Source organism: Saccopteryx leptura, chromosome 7, assembly GCF_036850995.1.
Source record: "Saccopteryx leptura isolate mSacLep1 chromosome 7, mSacLep1_pri_phased_curated, whole genome shotgun sequence".
NCBI classification, from domain to species: Eukaryota; Metazoa; Chordata; class Mammalia; order Chiroptera; family Emballonuridae; genus Saccopteryx; species Saccopteryx leptura.
This window is the reverse complement of record NC_089509.1, coordinates 50,932,549-50,956,617: the sequence shown is the minus strand read 5'-3', so window position 1 is coordinate 50,956,617 and position 24,069 is coordinate 50,932,549. Positions and strand designations below refer to the sequence as shown.

Here is a 24,069-nt window from a genome sequence, read left to right as displayed (position 1 = left end):
GCTTTCTTCCTTATTGTACACTTTATGCGCCTAAACATAAAGTACTCACTTGTATACATACCCACTTGTAATGAACCTCAAAATACTATTTAGCACAAAGGCCAGTTTTGTTTAATCCAGCATGCCGATGCATATGGATACTGAATTTCTTCTAGGTCATGGGGCTTTCATGTTAGGAGTCAGTTTGGGAAATAAAAACACTTCAGCCTTGACTTTGAGATTCGGTCATCAGGGAGAACGAAAGCACTCTAGACTTTTCAGATCATTGCAAGCAAAGAAATAATTGGCTTTACATTATAATTTTATTCCACTGATACTTGGTAATGGAACTCACAAGATAAAGTTTATGAAATTACACAATTTCAGGCTCTTTTCACACCATTTTTTAACCATTACTGACATTAATTACTAAGCCCTGATTTTATGGTTTCATATTAATAATTAATTTTTAAGGGAAGATAGTAATTTAACAGAACAAAAAAATTACATATTTTCTCTAATCTGAAAAAAAATTATGTCATTTTTAATTTAGTCATATGGCAGAAAGGACATCCAGCTATAAAATATAGTAAAATGTATCATGCATTTATTTTATGACAAGAGAACTTGTGGAGGTCATTTTATACAAATTTTAGTAGCAAAAAAACTGATTTAAATATAATATATTTTACTTAATTTCTGAAAGAAATAAAATTCAAATAACATGAAATTTTTACAGTTTTGGATTTCAGGTTTTGATGTCAATTTAAAATTTTTGGGTATTGATTTCTAAAATAATATTTACAGTATTTTAAAACAAAAGAAAACTTTTTAACATAAATGCTTAACAAAATAGTCCAATATAAACTAGATTAAATTAGATAAGGAAAGTTACTGTTGACAAACTTAGAAATTTCAAAATATATCTTAAGTTTTTCTGAATTTAATTAGAAGACAAGTGACTGATCTTTTTCTTAATGAAGTACGTTGACCTGGAGAAGTAAGATGTGTCCTAAAGTGAACATGTAGGAGAACTGAAATAATAACAATAGGGACCTTAGTACTTTTATGTCCAGAAATAAATTTCATCTCTTTTCTTAATTTAATATAATTTTAAATTGAGATTTACCAATAGGAGGAAAAAGGACTTTGCAAATTCTTAATCCTATTCTCATAGCCATGAAAAGTTAACTTGTTCTGGATGATGCAGATGTAATGCACCATTAATACTTTGTTGATTTGTATAGAATTAGTTTAATCACATTTTCAAATCTCTAGTCATTCATTAATACTCTTGAAAATTAAAATATATTGCTAAATGATGATTATTTCTTCTGTTGGTATTTAACGAATCTTTTTTTTTTCTTTTTTCTCCCAGCACACATTTTCTGACTCCATCTTACTATATCAGGTTTTATTTCTTTTCATGCTTTGACATATTTTGCTTTCCTTAAATCCCTTAGCTCTTTTGATGTGTCACTGTTTATTTTCCCTTAACAAGTATGTCCTAGAAAAAAATATCAGAAGAAACAACTTGTTCACCTAGATTTTTATTTAGCTCTTTTCACACTTATTTTAGTATTAAATAAATGAAAAGAATGGTTTCCTTTATAACAGTTTTTAAGCTGCCTTATCCTCATTTCTTCTTGTAGGTGGTTGTGAATGCTCTTGTTGGAGCAATTCCCTCTATCATGAACGTGCTGTTGGTTTGTCTTATCTTCTGGCTGATCTTTAGCATCATGGGTGTGAATTTGTTTGCTGGCAAGTTCTACCATTGTGTTAACACAACAACAGATGACATGTTTGAAGCTAGTGAAGTCAACAATCTGAGCGATTGTCAGGCTCTTGGCAAGCAAGCTCGGTGGAAAAACGTGAAAGTAAACTTTGATAATGTTGGTGCTGGATATCTTGCATTGCTTCAAGTGGTAAGTGGCTACTGTGTGAGTCTTGAAAAGACTTTCAAAATGTTTCAAGTATAGTCATTTCTCTGATGTTCTTTGAATGATTAATATCTGACAATACAAAAGTAGTTGATGATAACATCTATATTATAAGCTAGACTTGACTGTAAAGAAGATGATCTATAATTACTTTATAATGTATTTCCCCCAGTGTTCAGCTCATAGTATGTTTCAATGTAATTTTATATTTTTGCTTCCTGTTTTTTCTTGTTATATTATTGAGCACTACTCTCCTATTAGCATTTCTAAGTTTTTATAGCAATCATTGCCAAAGGAGCAATTTTATGTATTAAAATAACAAAGTATAGTGTAGGAATAAATTAAATGTATGTATCATTACTATATAATTAACATCTAAAGACTACTGTTCTACCCTGTGTGGAAATGCAAGTCTTATGGAGTGAATTTCAAAGTGTGTAATGTTTAATAATTTTGACTTAATTGACAGTAATTAGTAATGAAAATGGCTGAGTTGTGTATGAACACACTATAGGTTTGACTCATAGAGCTTACTTTTTGGTATGAAAGGGATTTGAGACTAAGATGGGAGTTTTATGAATCAAGCATCTAGTTAAATTTTAGTGTAGAAAAAAGTGGAAACCTTCCAAGAGAAACAAAAAAACACAACTTTCCAACTCAAAATAAAATCTTGTTCTATTTAAGTTTTATTTCTTCATTCAATTCATTTCAATCTTTTTATAGAAAATTTTATAATGTTATACAAAAAATTATTTGTAATAATACTACCATACTTTCATTTGGAAAAATGCATGTTCTTGGATTAGGTTGTTATACAGAATTCAAATATTGTTGTTTACAGGCCACATTTAAAGGCTGGATGGACATTATGTATGCAGCTGTTGATTCACGAGATGTGAGTATTAATCAAATATGATTAATAGCTATTAGATTTTTCATAGTGAACATTTGTGATAATTTAACTGAAAAACCTAGATTTTTATATTAGATATTATCAGAACATTTACAGTTGTATGTGGCAATGCATTTTTTAAGACAATACACATAGCTATAAGTAACTTTTTGGTTGACATATGTCTATTTTATATATATCTAATATAAAAAGATATCTAATTTCATGGATCAAAAGACATAAGATTTTCTTGTAAATGAGACTCTTACAATTAGGAAAGGTACTCAGTGGGGAAATAACTTGTCTCTCCCTGTCCCCAGATAGTATGATAAACCATGAAAAGCATGCTTGTAAAAACAACATAAAAATAACATGAAAGCAGTTCTAAAAATAACATGATAAAAACAAGCATGTTTCAATGAAACTCAATTTTAAAAATGGTACATTTTCCTTCAGTGGTTGATTTTCTGTAATTAAAGCCATATCTCTAAGAGCAAGCATTTCCAAACCCAAAATTGAAAATATTGCAAAAAATATATAATATAATAAAACTAATAATAGGCTCAAAATGTTTGCCTTGTTTATATCACTGTTATCTACTCTAAATAATATGTATAGGTAAGCCACAATGGGAAAACAGATGCAAGAACAATAAAAGAATTACCAACTTTAATTATATCACATTATATCAATTTGAAACAAAATTTTTTTGCAGAATAATATCTTAAGGCAAAATAAAAATAGCTCTATATTAAATAACAATACTCACCAAATTGTTTAAATTTTGACTTAGTTTAAATGTCTTGTGTTCTTAAATATTTAATATTTCCAATATTATTTAGGTTAAACTTCAGCCTGTTTATGAAGAAAATCTGTATATGTATTTATACTTTGTCATCTTTATCATCTTCGGGTCATTCTTCACTCTGAATCTATTCATTGGTGTCATCATAGATAACTTCAACCAACAGAAAAAGAAGATAAGTATTCCTCAGCTTTCATTTTTCTTTATTCTGAGGTTCTCTCTGTTATATATGGACAATTGCAGTCATGATAGACTTAGATCATTTTAATATTCTTTTCCATTCACTATATGGTCAGTTCCGACTCTAATTAGTGACTCCTCTCCAGGTTCACCTTCTGCAGATCTGCTATAGTGTCTTTCAGACCCAAATCTGTGACCCCTTCAAAACAGCCAGTGAGCATCCAATGCTTTATCCTTGCTTATGGAGCCTTTCAAGAATTCTCTCCACCCAGTTTCCCTGCTTCATTTTCTCCCACAACATGTTTTCTTTTCTTTTTTTTTATATTTTTCTGAAGTGAGAAGCAGGGAGGCAGAGAGACAGACTCCCACATGCACCCGACCAAGATCCACCTGGAAAGCCCACTAGGGGGCAATGCTCTGCCCATCTGGGTTGTTGCTCCATTGCAACTGGAGCTATTCTAGTGCCTGAGGCGAAGGCCATGGAGCCTCATTGCCAGGGCCAACTTTGCTCCAATGGAGCCTTGGCTTCTGGAAGGAAAAAGAGAGATAGAGAGAAAAAGGAGAAGGGGAAGGGTGGAGGAGCAGATGGGTGCTTATCCTGTGTGCCCTGGCTGGCAATCGAACCCAGGACTTCAACACACTGGGCCAATGCTCTACTGCTGAGCCAACTGGCTAGGGACCGCACAACACGTTTTCTATATCCACTTCCCTACTCCTCAGACACTGCCCACCTACCATTGACGTTATCATTTGTTATACACACAGCTACATGGATTTTCTGTCCTTTTCCGAACAAGCCATGTTCTTCTACCTTCAGGACTTTATGTAGAATATTTTCTCTTCCAGGAATATATTCTCTTCCTTGCTTTGCTTAGCAAAACCTTAATTATCCTTTGAGGTTTAGCTTAAGGGTACTCTTCTATACAAGGAACATTTCTGAATCTTGGAATTTATCGTCATCTCTGCAGTGCCTGGAGTAGATGTTTGTTTGTTTGATATAGACACTGTGTTTTATATATTTAATTCTGTTACCAGATACATTGTCTAGCACGTAGGAGGTGCTCAAAGATTGTTTAATAAAAAATAAAACTGTCAGCCCTGGCCGGTTGGCTCAGCGGTAGAGCGTCGGCCTAGCGTGCGGAGGACCCGGGTTCGATTCCCGGCCAGGGCACATAGGAGAAGTGCCCATCTGCTTCTCCACCCCTCCCCCTCTCCTTCCTCTCTGTCTCTCTCTTCCCCTCCCGCAGCCAAGGCTCCATTGGAGCAAAGATGGCCCGGGCGCTGGGGATGGTTCTGTGGCCTCTGCCTCAGGCGCTAGAGTGGCTCTGGTCGCAACATGGCGACGCCCAGGATGGGCAGAGCATCGCCCCTGGTGGGCGTGCCGGGTGGATCCCGGTCGGGCGCATGCGGGAGTCTGTCTGACTGTCTCTCCCTGTTTCCAGCTTCAGAAAAATGCAAAATAAATAAATAAATAAATAAAAAATAAAACTGTCTAAGAAAACACTTTATTTTATGGAAATATATTTGAGACCTTTGATCCTCCTTCAAAACATAATATAACCAAATTAAGATGACCTGTACTAATCAAAGTTTTATGTGATTATGGGTTTTACATAATATTAAAGTATCCAGAATTTCACATAAATGGGAAAAAACAATAAATCCGTATGAAGCAGGATAAAAATCCATTTAAAAACTGAGAGAGGATTAAAGGAAAGACCCAGAAGTATTTTGGTAAAAGTGCTGTTGTAACACGTCTTGGGATTGTAACCAACTTTATTCTATGCCTTTACTTTGGAGGTCAGGACATCTTCATGACAGAGGAACAGAAAAAGTATTACAATGCAATGAAGAAACTTGGGTCCAAGAAACCTCAGAAACCCATACCTCGGCCAGCAGTAAGAATGATGAAACTGGGCAGTGCTCTGGATCAGAACACATTGTCTTATATCACCAATACATAATATGCCTTTTTTTGTGAAGTCCATATTTTATAACACAATTCACAACTGCTATACTCAATAAGACACTCAATATGAATTGCTAAGTTCTTTAAAAAGGGAGAAAGTTCTTTACAGTCTGTCAATTAAAAGCCTCCAACTAGTGGTTACCAATAGCTACTTCCCTGGCAGGCTGAATGCTTCTGCTGCCCCTCCTGCTTCTCTGATCTTGTTAAAGGGCACTCCCTTGGCCTTTTAAGTATAAGGAGTTTTCAGATTTCCTATCCTACAACCACGGCCTCCTTCTGTGCCATTTGTTCTCTTTATTCTCATGACTAAAAAAATATTCTTAACCTTTTTAGAAAGTAAAAGATCATCAAAACAGTTTGTTTCACCAAACAGATAAAAAAGGGACAAATTTAGAATGAATACTCTGTAGAGCTTTGTAATAATACAAAGGCATAATAATGATGTATTATGCTCACAAAGCTATACTCGAAGACATCTATCTTCTTAGATTGGTAGGTAATAAAAAAAGTAAAGCCAAAAAAATGTAAATATGATATCCAAAACCATAGAGCCTAAAATGGCTGGAACTGGGACTCCTGAATCCTATAAATAACTTCATCATATTTTCAAGAGTAGTTAGAGCTGGGTAGAAGATGGAAAGAAGAGGTTCTGTAAGAAATGGCATGAACCTCCTTTACTGAAGGTCATTTAAATATTATAGCTAGAAAAGGTAGAATTAAATTAAAAATGACTGTCATAATTTTTGGGAGTGAGAGAGAAAGGCAATACTATCAGTCTTAAAGTATTGATAAATGAATTGGCGTGTTCATTCATCTACAAGTCTGTCTTTATTAACCTACTTTGTAAATCTTCATTACCAGTTGTCATTGCTTTTTTGTAAAAATAATCATAGTTTTTAAAGGCAAGCCAAGACCATACATATTATCAACCAATTGCCACCAATTTGTGCTCTATTCAGGTTTATCTTCCTGTAGAACCTACTTAAACCAATTATGTTTTGTTCTTGTTATACAAATTTTTTCATTTCTTTTTGTTTTCTAAACATAAAGAGAAATAGAGCATATGGTATTGTCTGGGGTAATGTAAGAAGGGTACACATCACATGGTCACTTGTGGAAGAACTCTGATTGCAATTTTACCAAATCATTATTTATAAAAAATATATATATATATAATATATAATATATGTTATATATATATATATTAACTTTCTTTCTTCCTTCTCTTTTTCAAGAACAAATTCCAAGGAATGGTCTTTGATTTTGTAACCAGACAAGTCTTCGATATCAGCATCATGATCCTCATCTGCCTGAACATGGTCACAATGATGGTGGAAACTGATGACCAGAACAAATATATGACTCTAGTTTTGTACCGGATCAACCTTGTGTTCATTATCTTGTTCACTGGGGAATTTGTGCTAAAGCTTATCTCTCTCAGATACTACTACTTTACCATAGGCTGGAACATCTTTGACTTTGTGGTGGTGATTCTCTCTATTGTAGGTAAGAATAGTTTAATTACTGGGAGGTGCAGTTGTAGAAAGGTCCCTCAAGGCCTGACAGGTATAACACAGAAATCAGATCAGTAGAAGTATAATGTATATAGATTTAAAGTTTAACAAGTTGTCTTGTTCATTTTTCTTTAACTGAAAAAACACTGGTATTTAAAAATAGAAAATAATATATTTGAAGATTTTAGAAAAAATCTGTTTGTAATTGGCATATTGTATGTATAAACTTAAATTGCCCTATCACTGTTCGAGATTATTTAATTTGTTGGTTTTTGCAAAAGTCCATATTGTTTATGACATTATAGAATAATTGAATAAAACTTTAATCTTTAATTGCTAAATTAGGGAGTGAGTCCAAATATATAGCAAAGGCTTATATTCATAACAAATGTGTTATTTTCATAGCCCTTGCAAAGATAAAGTATTTATGTAAGCATAAGATATTTAATGTTTATCTGTTTTCTGTATGTCTCCATAGGTATGTTTCTGGCTGAGCTGATAGAAAAATATTTTGTGTCCCCCACCCTGTTCCGAGTGATCCGTCTTGCCAGGATTGGCCGAATTCTACGTCTGATCAAAGGGGCCAAGGGGATCCGCACGCTGCTCTTTGCTCTGATGATGTCCCTTCCTGCGCTGTTTAACATCGGCCTCCTGCTCTTCCTGGTCATGTTCATCTACGCCATCTTTGGAATGTCCAACTTTGCCTATGTTAAAAAGGAAGCTGGAATTGATGACATGTTCAACTTTGAAACTTTTGGCAACAGCATGATCTGCCTGTTCCAGATTACCACCTCTGCCGGCTGGGACGGATTGTTAGCACCTATTCTCAACAGTGCACAACCTGACTGTGACCCTGACACAATTCACCCTGGAAGCTCAGTTAAGGGAGACTGCGGGAACCCATCTGTTGGGATTTTCTTCTTTGTCAGTTACATCATCATCTCATTTCTGGTTGTGGTGAACATGTACATCGCTGTCATCCTGGAGAACTTCAGTGTTGCGACTGAAGAAAGTGCCGAGCCCCTGAGTGAGGATGACTTTGAGATGTTCTACGAGGTTTGGGAGAAGTTTGATCCCGATGCCACCCAGTTTATAGAGTTCTCCAAACTCTCTGATTTTGCAGCTGCCCTGGACCCTCCTCTTCTCATAGCAAAACCAAACAAAGTCCAGCTCATTGCCATGGATCTGCCCATGGTCAGTGGGGACCGGATCCACTGCCTCGACATTTTATTTGCCTTTACGAAGCGTGTCTTGGGTGAGAGTGGAGAAATGGATGCCCTTCGAATACAGATGGAAGATCGGTTCATGGCATCCAACCCATCCAAAGTCTCCTACGAGCCCATCACAACCACTTTGAAACGCAAGCAAGAGGAGGTGTCTGCTGCTATCATTCAGCGTAATTTCAGATGTTATCTTTTAAAACAAAGGTTAAAAAAGGTATCAAGTACATATAATAAAGAGGTAATCAAAGGGAGAGTTGACTTACCTATAAAAGAAGACATGATTATTGACAAATTAAATGGGAACTCCACCCCAGAAAAAACAGATGGAAGTTCTTCAACCACCTCTCCTCCTTCCTATGATAGTGTAACAAAGCCAGACAAAGAAAAGTTTGAGAAAGACAAACCAGAAAAAGAAAGCAAAGGGAAAGAGGTCAGGGAAAATCAGAAGTAAAAAAGAAACAAAGGATTATCTTTGTAACCAATTGTTTACAGCCTACAAAGGTCAAGTCTATGTGTCAACTGGACTCCCAGAGGAGGTCTATGCCAAACTGACTGTTTTAACATATACTCATGGTCAGTGCCTATAACAAGACAGTGGCCATTCTGTCACTACAACTCTGTGAGTCAGGGTATCAACATTGACAAAAGGTTGCTGTTCTCATTACCAGCTGACAACTGCTGAGGAGAAACGCAATGGCTACCTAGACTGTAGCGATAGTTGTGCAAAGTGATTGTTGTAACTACACCAAACACCGTTAGTACAGTACTTGCATCTACTCTATTTTTAACTCCCATATCTGCCATATTTTTACAAAATCTGTTCTAGTGGATTTCCCTGGTCTCTAATTCATAGTTTATTCATAATACTATGTCACTATTTTTGTAAATGAGGTTTAAGTTGAGAAAATAAGTATATGATCCATGTGTTCCTACTCCAAAAATTTCTCAAATAATCAAACAAATGTGTTTTGTCTGAGAGATGAAATTCTAGCTCAACACCAGAAACATAATTCTAATGTCAACAATTTCAGGTACTTCTATTTTCTAGATGACTTTAATTTTGAAAATGTTTTTCAGTTTATGTTCGTTTATATCTGAACAGTTATGTGCCTGTGAAGTCTCCTCTAATTTTAAAGGATTATTTTTATGCAAAGTATTCTGTTTCAGCAAGTGCAAATTTTATTCCAACTTCCAGAGATCTATATTTAATTTTTGTTAAATGCTTTCCAAAAAGTAATCAAATAATCTGTTCTAGAAAAGTATAGCATATCTAAAGTACCACTGGAATAGTGTTCCACTTTCTGCTGTAGTATTGCTTTTCCATCTTCTGCTGTTAGCAAAGCTGACATTTTATGTCAATTTAACACCATCTGTTATGTAAATAGTTATTTTTTCCTGTGGTGCATGTTTGGGCAGATATATATACAAGTATATATACAGTCTGATAAACCACTTCTATTAAATCAAATATGTACCACAGTGTATGTGTTTTTTGTGAGCTTCCAACAGGGATGTATCCTGTACCATTCATTAAACATAAATAGTTTGAAGACTATCACTAATGCATGTTAATATTGCCTATGCTGCTCTATTTTACTCAATCCATTCTTCATAAGTCTTGCTTAGAAGAAGTCACATGTTGGTGGTAGAGTGAATTCAACCAGCTCTCTGTCTAGTATGTCAAGCAGAATAGCTTGCAGTTATTTAAAAGCACTTTTACTTTTTGCATTTTTAATTGAACTTGAGTGTTGTGTGGTGCCTCTGTAGATATCAAGGAACCACACAGCGTAATGCCTATTGTCAAAACCTATACTTCATATTTTGCTAAAAATATGTCCAAAACTTGTTTAAATATAAATAATGTAAAAATATATGATCAATTTTATTTGTCGCATTTTGTACATAAGAAAATTATTTTCAGGTTGATGACATGGCAATTTATTTTACTTTATGCTTTTGCTTTTTTATTTTTAACCACAACTTCAAACTTTTGAATTCATAAGACTTTGAAAGGATAATTTCCTAAAATAGAATTTAAACACTGTTTTTTCTGGATTTCTTTGTTATAATATATTTTATATCATACCTATAGTAGACACATTGGTCAAAAACTCAAACCTAGATCATTTTCTACTAACTATGGTTGCCTCAATATAACCCTTTATTCATGAAAGGTTCTTTTTCTTTTTACTCAACTTTTGTAGTATTTGCTTATGCAGACTAGTCTTATTTTTTTAATTCTTGCTGCACTAAAGCTATTAGAGATATAACTTGGGCTGTGTCCTTTCTAGCCATGAACAAAGTGGCAAAGTTGTGCAATTACCTGAAATGATATAATTTTTTTGTTGTTTTTTGCACAAACCAAAAATTTAATGTTAATTCATTTTACAAAACTATTTACTTGTAGTGTATTGACAAAATGCATGCAGGGAATTGCTACTACTAAAAGGAATGGTGAGCTACATCATTATTGAGCCAAAAGAATAAATATTTCATTTTTTATTGTATTTACTTTCTTGGCCTCTGTTTTTTATTGTTAGAAGTTTAAAATATATATCATTAATAAAACCTGTACTTGATCTGACATCTGTATACATAAAAGTTCACATGAATTTTATATCAATCTAGTGCATGATCCACCAAACAGTACTACACAATAAAGACTATTAAAAGCGGTTTTGTGAACTTTTGTGTGTGCAAAGGATCATAGTCACGTGTTCCAGCTTATAGGTACCATCAAAATAATAACAGTAACCCACTACAATGATTATCAAACCCAATTAATTCCCTTGACTAAGCATTTTAATGTCAACTGCTCTCGGTGTAACTGATACTATCTCAAGATTTTTGGGTGGTTAATAAATCTTATATGCTTTGTTATTTGAATGCATTTTATGAGCTGCTAATAACAGATAAAGTATTAATAATGTAGTGATTGAGGATTTATATTAACTTTTTTAAAGGTCCCTTTGATTAATCTCATGTCAAAACCAATATTTATGCTCAGTAGAAAAATTCATTTATAATGCATATATTTTTAAAGATGAATTGGATCTAAATATACATTTTATATTTAACCCTAAGCTCAACATAAATAATATAAAGTTACTTCATTGAAATTCATTGGCTTCTTTCTGTTCAAGTAAATTCTCAGATCTTGCCAATACCACAGAGAACTCAAGTATTACTTTGTAAAATCCTTAGCCTTTTTATGTACCTTATTATGTAATCATTAGACAAGCAATTTATTAATATGCATTATATATAAATGATCATCTTCCCTTATAGTCAGAAGGGTAAAATATACCTTTTACAATATTACTCAGGTAACTTTAAATAGAAGAAACGCATTTGGCCTTGACTTGATTGAGCCCCGTTAAAAGTTTTCTTGACCTCAAAGATCTTATACCACTAAGTTCAAGTATGTTTTAAATAATTGAAAAGATGGCTATTATTTCTTCTTTGTGAGATTACGGGTTTCTAAAAGATAACACCTGATATATAACCAAAGAGATTACAACAAAAAAGATCATTAGTCATTTGTAAAATTGTCTGGAATGAAAACTTACTTCTTCATTATTAATTAACGTGTCACAAAACTTAAAGAAGTTTGGCTTAAGTTTGGTATTCCCTAGAGCAGTGGTCGGCAAGCTCATTAGTCAACAGAGCCAAATATCAACAGTACAAGATTGAAATTTCTTTTGATAACTAAATTTTTTAAACTTAAACTGTATAGGTAGGTACATTCCTTACAGAGGTAGCACCTGCATGTGGTATTTAGTGGAAGAGCCACACTCAAGGGGCCAAAGAGACGCACGTGACTCGTGAGCCGCAGTTTGCCGACCAGGGCCCTAGAGCAGTGGTCCCCAACCTTTTTTGGGCCATGGACCGGTTTAATGTCAGAAAATATTTTCACGGACCGGCCTTTAGGGTGAGACAGATAAATGTATCACGTGACCAAGACAAGTGTCAAGAGTGAGTCTTAGACGGATGTAACAGAGGGAATCTGGTCATTTTTTAAAAATAAAACATTGTTCAGACTTAAATATAAATAAAACGGAAATAATGTAAGTTATTTATTCTTTCTCTGCGGACCAGTACCAAATGGCCCATGGACCGGTACCGGTCCGCGGCCCAGGGGTTGGGGACTACTGCCCTAGAGTATTGGTTTTAATCACAAAAGAATAAAAGATGCACATCATTCTCCTATCTTATAACATCTAGAATGTTTTATTCTATTCACAGAGAAAAATATTCATGATTTCATGCATCCAAACATTTGTTGTTACCCATCCTAAGTGTCCTTTTATTGGCAGTATGTCCCCTCTCCTCTACTCTCCAGAGTATCTCTGTCCTCTGTAATTCTGCCAGTTGATAGTCTGAAGTACATATCTGACACCTTCTAAACCAGAGAGTACCTCATTACTGAGAGATAAGTTTTCCCTTATTATTATGATGTTAAAAAAAAATGCTCTGGATAAGCTATTCCTCACATACTCTACTACTATCATCTATCATTGGTCAGCACTCTACAATTTATGCTCTGTCGCCTACAGAATCACATTACATGTAGTGTTTTGAAATCTCTCTTGTCTCACCACATGCTACTCTTTGCCCAAAGTGTCCTTTCATCTCTTCTTTTTTCCCTTCTAAGTCATTGCTCATCTTTCAAGAACTGACTCAAATATCATCATCTTCTAGGAACTTTCCTCAGATTTCTCTATGTAAAATATATCATTTCTCCTTGGGCTTCTTAATTTGCATCAATGATAGTGTGTATTATAATGTGCTGTATTACCTCCTTTGTACAGTATTTATCTCTTCTAATAGATTGTACATATCCAAAATATGGGACACATCTAATTAATTTTTTTATCCTTCTTACTTTTATCAAAAATGACCAACAGAGCATCAGTGACTATCAGTATTCAGAGATGTTACAAGTAGAATTGATTCTTGCAGGTACAAAAGTATTTAAGTAGCAAACCATAATACCAGTACATTCTTTTCAGTCCCAACTGAGAATAACTCTTAAATTTAGTAGCATCTAAATTCAGACAATCCACCTTTTTAATCAATTAAAATATACAAGTTTTTTTAAATACTGTATATCTTTTAACTGTGGCTTACAAGTAATATCTACTACCTAATAGAAACCACTAAAACAAAAACTTTATTTCATTAATTCTATCAGTGAAAGACTAGTTCTATTTAGTTGTCTTCAGTCAGAAATATTTTGCATGTATAAAAAGAGAGGTTTTATTTCAGTACCTTAATCTTAGAGATATTCTTCACTTCTGCTAATTCATGGGTACACTTTAGTGTGGTAACTTTAAGATTTTGCTTAATAAATATACATTTCCATCACATAATGAGACAACTATCCTAAAATCTTCCTATCATAAAATATCTATAAGCAGAATAAGCTATTTTAAAAGACCATTTTAATGTATGGTTGGGCTTACAAGAAAGCAAGGGAAACCACTAGCTGTTAAAGAAAGGAAAGCAAGCACTGAGCTCCGGGGCCGCTCCTAGGGCTTCTGTGTGTTCCAGGGGCCTAGAGCTTGGTTTTAATTACTGGCGTACAGGGAATAGAAGACAAATATTTCAACCCAATTAGGGTTAGAGAACCTGAATAAAGTCAAGACCCGCAAAATTTTACACTTAATAAAAACATTTTTAAAAATCAACCTTGCAGCCCTGGCTGGTTGGCTCAGTGGTAGAGCGTCGGCCTGGCATGCAGGAGTCCCGGGTTCAATTCCTGGCCAGGACACACAGGAGAAGCGCCCATCTGCTTCTCCACCCCTCCCCCTCTCCTTCCTGTCTCTCTCTTCCCCTCCCGCAGCCAAGGCTCCATTGGAGCAAGGTTGGCCCCGGGCACTGAGGATGGCTCTGTGGCCTCTGCCTCAGGCACTAAAATGGCTCTGGTTGCAACAGAGCAACGCCCCAGATAGGCAGAGCATCGCCCCCTGGTGGGCATGCCAGGTGGATCCCGGTCGGGCACATGCGGGAGTCTGTCTGACTGCCTCCCCCTTTCCAACTTCAGAAAAAAAAAAATCAACCTTGCAAAAAAGCAGATAGAAAGGCAACTTGGCAAACAAATTTCTGTGTCTTGTCTTAGCTCTGGGTTTATGGGGAAAAAATATATCTCTTGAAATTCATAATAATAGGTCCAGAATTCACCTTTTCTTGGTGAATTTATACTACCAGCCTAGTACAAAATATTGCTAGGCAAAAGTTCAATTTAAAGAAGATACATGTTTCTAGTGGTTCCAGGCTCTTGATAGAAACAGATGGAAATACTTTTGGAAAGACCACAGCTCAGCCCCAGGTTCAAAGATATTCCACAAATAAAGTCCAAGAAATGTGAACTCAATAAGAGAAATAACAAAATAAACAACAAGAAAACAAAACAGCAGCAGAATGAGAGCAGGAGAATATATCCACAAAGTCTTCAGACACAGGATATCAGTATGCTTAATAGTATTAAAAGTAAAACAGAAATTAAAATATGAATAAAGGGGAGAAAAATTATGAAATACACTTTAAGACTATTATGCTATTTCTAGAAATAAAGAATGCAATAACTGAAATTAAAAACAAAGTGGAAGATTTAAGTAACATCTTAGATGAAAGTAAAGAGAGAAATAGTAGCATGACCTGTGATGGTGCAATAGATAAAGCGTCAACCTGAAATGCTGAGGTCACTGGTTCAAAACCTTGGACTTGCCCAGTCAAGGCACATATGGGAGTTGATGCTTTCTGCTCCTCCCCCCTTTCTATCTCTGTGTCTCTCTCTCTCTGTTTCCTCTCTCTAAAATGAATAAATAGCCCTGGCCGGTTGGCTCAGCGGTAGAGCGTCGGCCTGGCGTGCGGGGGACCGGGGTTTGATTCCCGGCCAGGGCACATAGGAGAAGCGCCCATTTGCTTCTCCACCCCACCCCCTCCTTCCTCTCTGTCTCTCTCTTCCCCTCCTGCAGCCAAGGCTCCATTGGAGCAAAGATGTCCCGGGCACTGGGGATGGCTCCTTGGCTGCTGCCCCAGGCGCTAGAGTGGCTCTGGTCGCGGCAGAGCGACGCCCCGGAGGGGCAGAGCATCGCCCCCTGGTGGGCGTGCCGGGTGGATCCCGGTCAGGCGCATGCAGGAGTCTGTCTGACTGTCTCTCCCCGTTTCCAGCTTCAGAAAAAAAAATAATAAATTAATTAATTAATTAAAATGAATAAATAAAAGAAAAAAAGAAAAAAATTTAAAAAAGAAATAGTAAATTAGAATGATAAAAATTACAAAAGAGCAGAGGCAAAGATATAAAATATATAAAAAATCTTAAGGAAAATTATGCAAGTTGCAAGAAGGTATAACATAATTAGAATTCCAAAAAAAAAAATTGAAATATAAGGGAATGCAATATTTTATTACGTAATTACTAAGTATTTTTCATTATTTATAATGGAAAAAAATCCTAACATTCAGGAATCATAAAATAATCCTAATCAAAATAAAAGAGAGTCATACTCAGGTACATCTAAATAAATTTCACAACAACAAAACTCAAGAGAAAATCTTAAAAGTAAAAAGAAAAGAAAGACTAAACAGAATAGTTTGAATAGAATATCAATAACAAAAATATTCAAGAAAATGTTAAACAGGTGTTTTATACACAGGAAGATTATTGTTAGGAATAAAGAGTGACGTCACGGAAATGGCGCCGTGAGCAGCGCGTCCGACAGATCTCCCCAAAATCACAACAAATTTATCAACTAGAAACAGGAAAATTTATCTTCGGAGCATCACGGAGTTCCACACAAACTGAAAGCAAAAGGACTGTTATCACTTGAATCTGAGAGACGAGGGTGTGGAGGAAGCTACCGCAGGGACGTTCATTCAAGCCGCGAGGAAGTGCGCCTGTGGTAAGTCATCCCGCACTCGGGAGCCGCGAGCAGCCGCCGCGAGCAGCCGCCGCCAGCCGCCGCCGCCAGCCGCCCCCGCGAGCAGCGCCCGGGTCGGTTGCAGAGCGAGCACCGCCCACACTCCGGAGCGGCGAGCAGCCGCTGGCGCACGCCCGGTCTGGTTGCAGACCGAGCACTGCAGACCGAGCACCGCTAACGTTCCCAGCGGCCCGCGCAGGGGGAGCAGGAGAGGCCCCAGGGCGGTATTCCCTACTTGGGAGATTCTCTCCGCGGGCGGGGCACCTCACCCAGCCATTCAAGCTAACAATCAAGCGTTGGGGGAGGGGCGCGCGCAGGCAGCCTGAAATACCTTCGGGAGCACAGCTGCGACCCAATTACTAAAATTAACTTAACCCGTGAAATCTGCGCACCCTCGCTTCTAATTGATAAGATCTCTCTCAGTTCACCGACCCAAGACAAGAGGCGTGATATTTTTTAGTGCCTCTCGCTAAAGGGGCGGGGGCAACTTCTGATTGATAGAGCCTCCATATTCAGGGATAAACGCTAACAAGAAGGATTTGGCAGATAATAAGATCTATACCACACTAGTCGCAAGCAGAGACTAGTGCCACTTCTTACCAGCCGAAACAGGCTACAAAGTGTGGAAAGCCTGGGTTGAGAGGTCCAACTGAATGCTAGGCGCTGAACAGTCACCTTGACAACAATTGACTCCCACCCCCGCCTGATTACACTGGAGGCCCTGACTGTCAGAGCCCTTCCCAAAGCCTTGCACTGAGTGGGGATAGAGTGGGGATTTCCCAGCTCTTTGAGCCTCTTACTCCCCAGGCAGAAGCAGTGGCAGCCTTATAGCTGGATCACCAGGCTGCTAATTCAGGAAGGGGGGACTAGGAGAGAGAATCCACGAAAGCAAACTCTCTCATCGTTGGACCCTGCAAACGCCAACAAGCCTTGACTACCAGCAAGACTAAAGCCAATTATATGACATTGCCATAGAATCCCATCAACTGCAAATCCCTACCTAAATGTGACACAGGGGCAGAGCCTGGGGTACAGAGTCACCGACCAGGAAGAGGGAGAGAAAAGAAAAAGGAAGAAGTTAACATCTCAAAATCAAGAAAAATCCACAGACTTTACAACTTGTTCCACTAATTTTTTTTGTTGTTGTTGTTGTTGTTGTTGTTTGTTTCTTCTATCTTATTGCCTTTATTTCCTCCACCTCGGTCCTTCTATTCTCTGCCCATCTTATGCTTCCCTTTTCTTGAACTACACTACCCATAAGTGTTACATTTTATTTCTCTTCTTCATCCTCACCCTCCTTTGGGGTTATACTCCAGGACACTTAACTCTCACTCTCTCCTTTTTTGTTTTTGTTTTGTTTTGTTTTGTTTTGTTTTGTTTTGCTTTATTTTGTTTTTTTCTCTTCCTTTTTTATTTCTTCCTTCGTTTTTCTCTTTTTCTTATTTTTTCCTTTCTATTCGTTTTTTCTTTTCTCGTTTTACTTTCCTCCCATTTAATCCTCAATCATGAACAAATTAGTTAATTTGGGACTCAAGGTTTTTTTTTTGGCTTTATTTTTCTTTTTCGCTTTTGTTTTTGTTTTTTTCTTGTTAGTTTATTTTTGTGGCATTTTGGGTCCTCCCAACCCAAGGTCTCCATTGTATTTGGTCTTTGCTCCACTTAATACAACATATTTTTACTTATTATTTTTTTTTCTTCTTTATTATTCCTTTTTTTGTCCTTTTCTCTGGTTCCCTCTTATCCCTCTCATTATATCTCTTAGTTGACCATCACCCGCAGACAGATCAACTTATGCTTGTCTAAGATTTTCTTCCTTTTTTTTTTTTTTTTGCATTTAGTAGGTCCCTACTCCCCTTTTTTTTTTTTTTGCCCCTTGAACTCTTCACCGCAAACCAGGCCCTCCATTATAGGCACGATATTTCCCTGAGGAGGGGAGAGGAGGGAAGGAGAAGAAAGAAAAAAAAAGGGGGAAATAATAAATTATTACTGCTTTTTTTTGTGGGGTGTTTTACCCTTTGTTTTTTGTTTTGTTTTTTTTGTTTGTTTGGTTTTTTTTTACTTTTTACTCTTTGTTAATTCTAATTAGTGCTATCAACAAGACCACCCTCAGATGCCAATAAGAAAGAGGAAATCGAATATTATGGATACAAAAGAAAGAGAGGTAACACAAATAGATGTGGAAAAATCTATGGAGAAAAGACTTAACATATTGGAAGCCTTGGAGCTAAATGACAGAGAATTTAAAATAGAAATCTTAAAAATACTCAGAGATATACAAGAAAACACAGAAAGGCAATATAGGGAGATCAGAAAACAACTCAATGAACACAAAGAATATATTACCAAGGAAATTGAAACTATAAAAACAAATCAAACAGAAATGAAAAACTCAATTCACGAGCTGAAAAACGAGGTAACAAGCTTAGCTAGCAGAACAACCCAGATAGAAGATAGGATTAGTGAAATAGAAGACAAACAACTTGAGGCACAACAGAGAGAAGAAGAAAGAGACTCAAAAATAATAAAAAACGAGAAAGCCCTACAGGAATTATCTGACTCCATCAGAAAGAATAACATAAGAATAATAGGTATATCAGAGGGAGAAGAGAAAGAAAATGGAATGGAGAATATACTCAAACAAATAATAGACGAGAACTTCCCAAGCCTGTGGAAAGAACTAAAGCCTCAAATTCAAGAAGCAAACAGAACACCGAGTTTTCTTAACCCCAACAAACCCACTCCAAGGCACATCATAATAAAGATGACACAAACCAATGACAAAGAAAAAATTCTCAAGGCAGCCAGGGAAAAGAAGAGTACAACATATAAAGGAAGGCCTATTAGATTATCATCAGATTTCTCAGCAGAAACTCTACAAGCTAGAAGAGAGTGGACCCCAATATTTAAAGCCCTGAAAGAGAGGAACTTTCAGCCACGAATACTATACCCATCAAAGCTATCCTTCAAGTACGAAGGAGATATAAAAACATTCACAAATACAGAAAAGATGAGAGAATTTATCATGAGAAAGCCCCCACTCCAGGAAATACTAAAGGGGGTTTTCCAACCAGATTCAAAGAACAAAAGAAAACAACACCACAAGTAACAGCTCCACCAAGAACACAATAAAACCAAACTTAAACTGTGACAACAAAGGAAAAAAAAGGGGGGAGAGAATGGAGATTAACAGTAGCAAAGGACGATGAAGTGCAGAAATACTCATAAAATAGGGTACTACAATGAATATGGTAGGTACCCTTTTCATTACTTAATGGTAACCACCCTAGAAAAAACTACCACAAAAACACATGACTTAAAAAAGGTAGCAACAGAGGAAAGAAGTATGGAACACAAACAAACAGAAACAAATGATAGAAAAACAAAAGAGAAGAATCAAACTAGATACAAAACTAACAGAAAGCAATTTATAAAATGGCAGTAGGGAACCCACAAGTGTCAATAATTACACTAAATGTAAATGGATTAAACTTACCAATAAAAAGACACAGAGTAGCAGAATGGATTAAAAAAGAAAATCCAACTATATGCTGCCTACAAGAAACACATCTAAGCAACAAGGATAAAAACAAATTCAAAGTGAAAGGCTGGAAAACAATACTCCAAGCAAACAACACCCAAAAAAAAGCAGGTGTAGCAATACTCATATCTGATAATGCTGACTACAAGACAGAAAAAGTACTCAGAGACAAAAATGGTCACTTCATAATGATTAAGGGGACACTGAATCAAGAAGACATAACAATCCTTAATATATATGCACCAAACCAAGGAGCACCAAAATATATAAGACAGCTACTTATTGACCTTAAAACAAAAACTAACAAAAATACAATCATACTTGGAGACCTCAATACTCCGCTGACGGCTCTAGATCGGTCATCCAAACAGAGAATCAATAAAGATATAGTGGCCTTAAATGAAATACTAGAACACCTGGATATGATAGACATCTACAGGACACTTCATCCCAAAGCGACAGAGTATACATTTTTCTCTAGTGTACATGGAACATTCTCAAGAATTGACCATATGTTGGGCCACAAAGACAATATCAGCAAATTTAGAAAAATTGAAATTGTACCAACCATATTTTCTGATCATAAAGCCTTGAAACTAGAATTCAACTGCAAAAAAGAGGGGGAAAACCCACAAAAATGTGGAAACTAAACAACATACTTCTAAAAAATGAATGGGTCAAAGAAGAAATAAGCGCAGAGATCAAAAGATATATACAGACAAATGAAAATGAAAATACGACTTATCAGAATCTCTGGGATGCAGCAAAAGCAGTAATAAGAGGAAAGTTCATATCACTTCAGGCCTATATGAACAAACAAGAGAGAGCCGAAGTAAACCACTTAACTTCACACCTTAAGGAACTAGAAAAAGAAGAACAAAGACAACCCAAAACCAGCCGAAGAAAGGAGATAATAAAAATCAGAGCAGAAATAAATGAAATAGAGAACAGAAAAACTATAGAAAAAATCAATAAAACAAGGAGCTGGTTCTTTGAAAAGATCAACAAAATTGACAAACCCTTGGCAAGACTCACCAAGGAAAAAAGGCACAGGACTCAAATAAATAAAATCCAAAATGAAAGAGGAGAGATCACCACAGACATCATAGATATACAAAGAATTATTGTAGAATACTATGAAAAATTATATGCCACCAAATACAACAATCTAGAAGAAATGGATAAATTCCTAGAACAATACAACCTTCCTAGACTGAGTCATGAAGAAGCGGAAAGCCTAAACAGACCAATCAGCAGGGAGGAAATAGAAAAAACTATTAAAAACCTCCCCAAAAATAAAAGTCCAGGCCCAGACGGTTATACTAGTGAAATTCTATCAAACATTCAAAGAAGACTTGGTTCCTATTCTACTCAAAGTCTTCCAAAAAATTGAAGAAGAAGCAATACTTCCAAACACATTTTATGAGGCCAACATAACCCTCATACCAAAACCTGGCAAGGATGGCACAAAGAAAGAAAACTACAGACCAATATCTCTAATGAATACAGATGCTAAAATTCTAAACAAAATACTGGCAAACCGAATACAACAACATATTAAAAAAAAATAATAATACATCAGGAATAAAGAGGAAGTTAAAACCTCTTCAGATAAATAGAAAAAGATATTTTTTCACCAATATATTCTCACAAGAAATGTCTAAAAAATATACTTTAAGCAGAAGAAAAATTATATAATCAGAAAGTTTTAAACTGCAGAAAGGAATGTTAAGATAAAAAGAACAAAAAACTATCTGTGATTGACAGGATAAAGTTAAAAACAGTGATGACAAAAGCAACAATAATTTTTATTTCTGTTAAAACTAAAAAAAGTAGAACTAAAAGAGAAAAATATTTTTATGCAAGTTAAGGGAGAGGTTAGGGTACAAAGATTCTAAGGTCTTTGTATTGTTCAGATGAATTTCAAAAATATTAACTTTAAACTTTGCTTGAAATGCTTACTAAAATTTCAAAGGTATGCAAAGAAAATCAAATTGAATAAAATGTTAAGACTAGTACAGGATTAAAATGGAATAACTTGATATTTAATAAATTCAAAAGCACAAAAAGGGAAAGTAAAATAGAAAAATAAGATCAATAAAAAGTACAAAATAACCTGGTGATTATTTTGTTTAGTGAGTGAACAGAAAACCTAAAAAAAAAAAATGTAACCTTTTGATTATCGTTAAAAGTTTCACATACTAGATACAACATTTGAAAAAGTATCATGACTTTTTCAAATTCACGTGTCACACTTATTAAAATGCATTAAATGACAGACCAAAAAATGAATGTCAAAAATTTCCAAGAACTGATATCATATGGACTGCATCATGTTCTCTGAATTAAATGTACTTAAAATAGAAATCTAACTTATTGTAATATATTTATATTTGGAGTCTTAGTTTTCACTGTGGGTAAGGACAAAGCTTTAGAGCATTTCCTAGGGGACTTACTTTATTTGAAACAGAAAGTAAAGTACTCACATCTAAGGTTGTTATCTCAAACAACAGAGAGCTTAGTGGACATTAAGGGAAGGCTAGTAGTTCCATGATACAAGCAAAACATCAGAGCAGTTAGAAGTTTAAGTGAGTGGCCAAGAAAAGAGCAAGCCAAATAGAGACCTCTTAAGGTCACAACCAATTCTGCGGGTCAAGAAGGCTATACAAGGACTAGGCTTCATTTGTTCAGTAGAAGTCAGAACAAGACATAAACAGTCATGAAAGCACTGCCAAAAATGCACACAAACCCATCACATAGGATGGCATGAGGCTAACTTGTATAAGAGTCTTAAACACAACCTCTGCCAAACACTGACTGAACAACAAACTATTCTAATCCAGTGGTGACTCTTAGCAGGTCAAGATTAAAAAGAAATTCAGACTTATCTCTGGCAGTGTGAAAGATTGTGTGCATGTTTAAGGTTGTACTCTCTCAGAAGCAAAGAGAAAAAAATCAAAGTTACTAGTCCCTGGATGGACATAGGACCCAGAGACCAAACCTCCTGAACCATGATAACAACTTCCAAACCACACATATAACACATGACAAAAAGCTTAAATATAACTGGATAAGGGGGCTTATGTACAACTTTTGACCAATAAGTAGCTAATGCTGACAACTCCGAGGTATCCAGCCTAAGAGAAACCTAAAGGGAAACAATCTAAGCAGGGAAATCCGAGGCTACCAACTGTAAAGGAGTTAGTCTGTACAAAGTTAGTTCAGTCAAATCACTAAACTAAAAAAAATTTTTTTAAACAAGCAAAAAATGATAACAATCTTGGAAGGTAGGCAGGATCAGAAATAGGATTGAAAAATACAATAGCTACAGTGAAAAACTCATTAAATTTGAGCTGGTAGAACAAAAGGTCAGAAAACTGAGAAGACACTGATGAGAGTTTACACCAGTGTTTTTCAACTTCCAGTCCACTCTGTAATCTTCATACAACATCAGGGTGGTTAACCTCGTCGTGGACTACACAAAATTTCTGTCAGACCAACATCAGTCCACAGACCGGTGGTTAAAACCACTGGTTTACACAATATGAAGAACAAAGAGATAAAAACAAAGACAAACTACATCAGAAAAAATGTGAGACGTCATTAAGCACACCATTATCTGTGTAATGGCAGTGCCAAAATTAGAGAAGAGAAAGAAAAATAAAGAACATTTGAAGAAATAATGATTGAAAACTTCCCAAATTTGATGAAAAACATTAACCTACACATCCAAGAAGGTAAGTGTCAGTGAGCATATGGAGATATTGAAATTTCTGCACTGTTTTGGCAGGAATGCAAAAATAGTGTAGCTGTTATGAAAAAGAGTATAAAGTTCTCTCTCTCAAAAAAAAAAAAAAAATTAAGGCCTGACCAAGCAGTGATGCAGTGGATAGAGCATTGGACTGGGATGTGGAGGAACTAGGTTCGAGACCCCAAGGTCGCCAGCTTGAGCGCAGGCTAATCTGGTTTGAGCAAAGCTCACCAGCTTGGACCCAAGGTCGCTGGCTTGAGCAAGGGGTTACTCGGTCTGCTGAAGGCCCGTGGTCAAGGCACATATGAGAAAGCAATCAATGAACAACTAAGGTATCGCAACAAAAAACTAAT

General features: G+C 35.9%; 1 protein-coding gene across 6 annotated transcripts in view; it reads left to right on the top strand.

Moving 5' to 3' along the window:
• Positions 1-11,137, top strand: part of LOC136378242 (sodium channel protein type 3 subunit alpha) — a 144,796-nt gene extending 133,659 nt beyond the window's left edge. For all 6 annotated transcript variants that reach the window (XM_066344863.1, XM_066344867.1, XM_066344861.1 and 3 more), the window contains 6 exons: positions 1,632-1,904; positions 2,761-2,814; positions 3,654-3,791; positions 5,590-5,694; positions 7,001-7,271; positions 7,758-11,137. In XM_066344863.1, coding sequence (XP_066200960.1) covers positions 1,632-1,904; positions 2,761-2,814; positions 3,654-3,791; positions 5,590-5,694; positions 7,001-7,271; positions 7,758-8,953 — 2,037 coding nt within the window. In that variant the 3' untranslated portion in view covers positions 8,954-11,137. The remainder of the gene's footprint in view (positions 1-1,631; positions 1,905-2,760; positions 2,815-3,653; positions 3,792-5,589; positions 5,695-7,000; positions 7,272-7,757) is intronic.
• Positions 11,138-24,069: the final 12,932 nt, after the last annotated feature.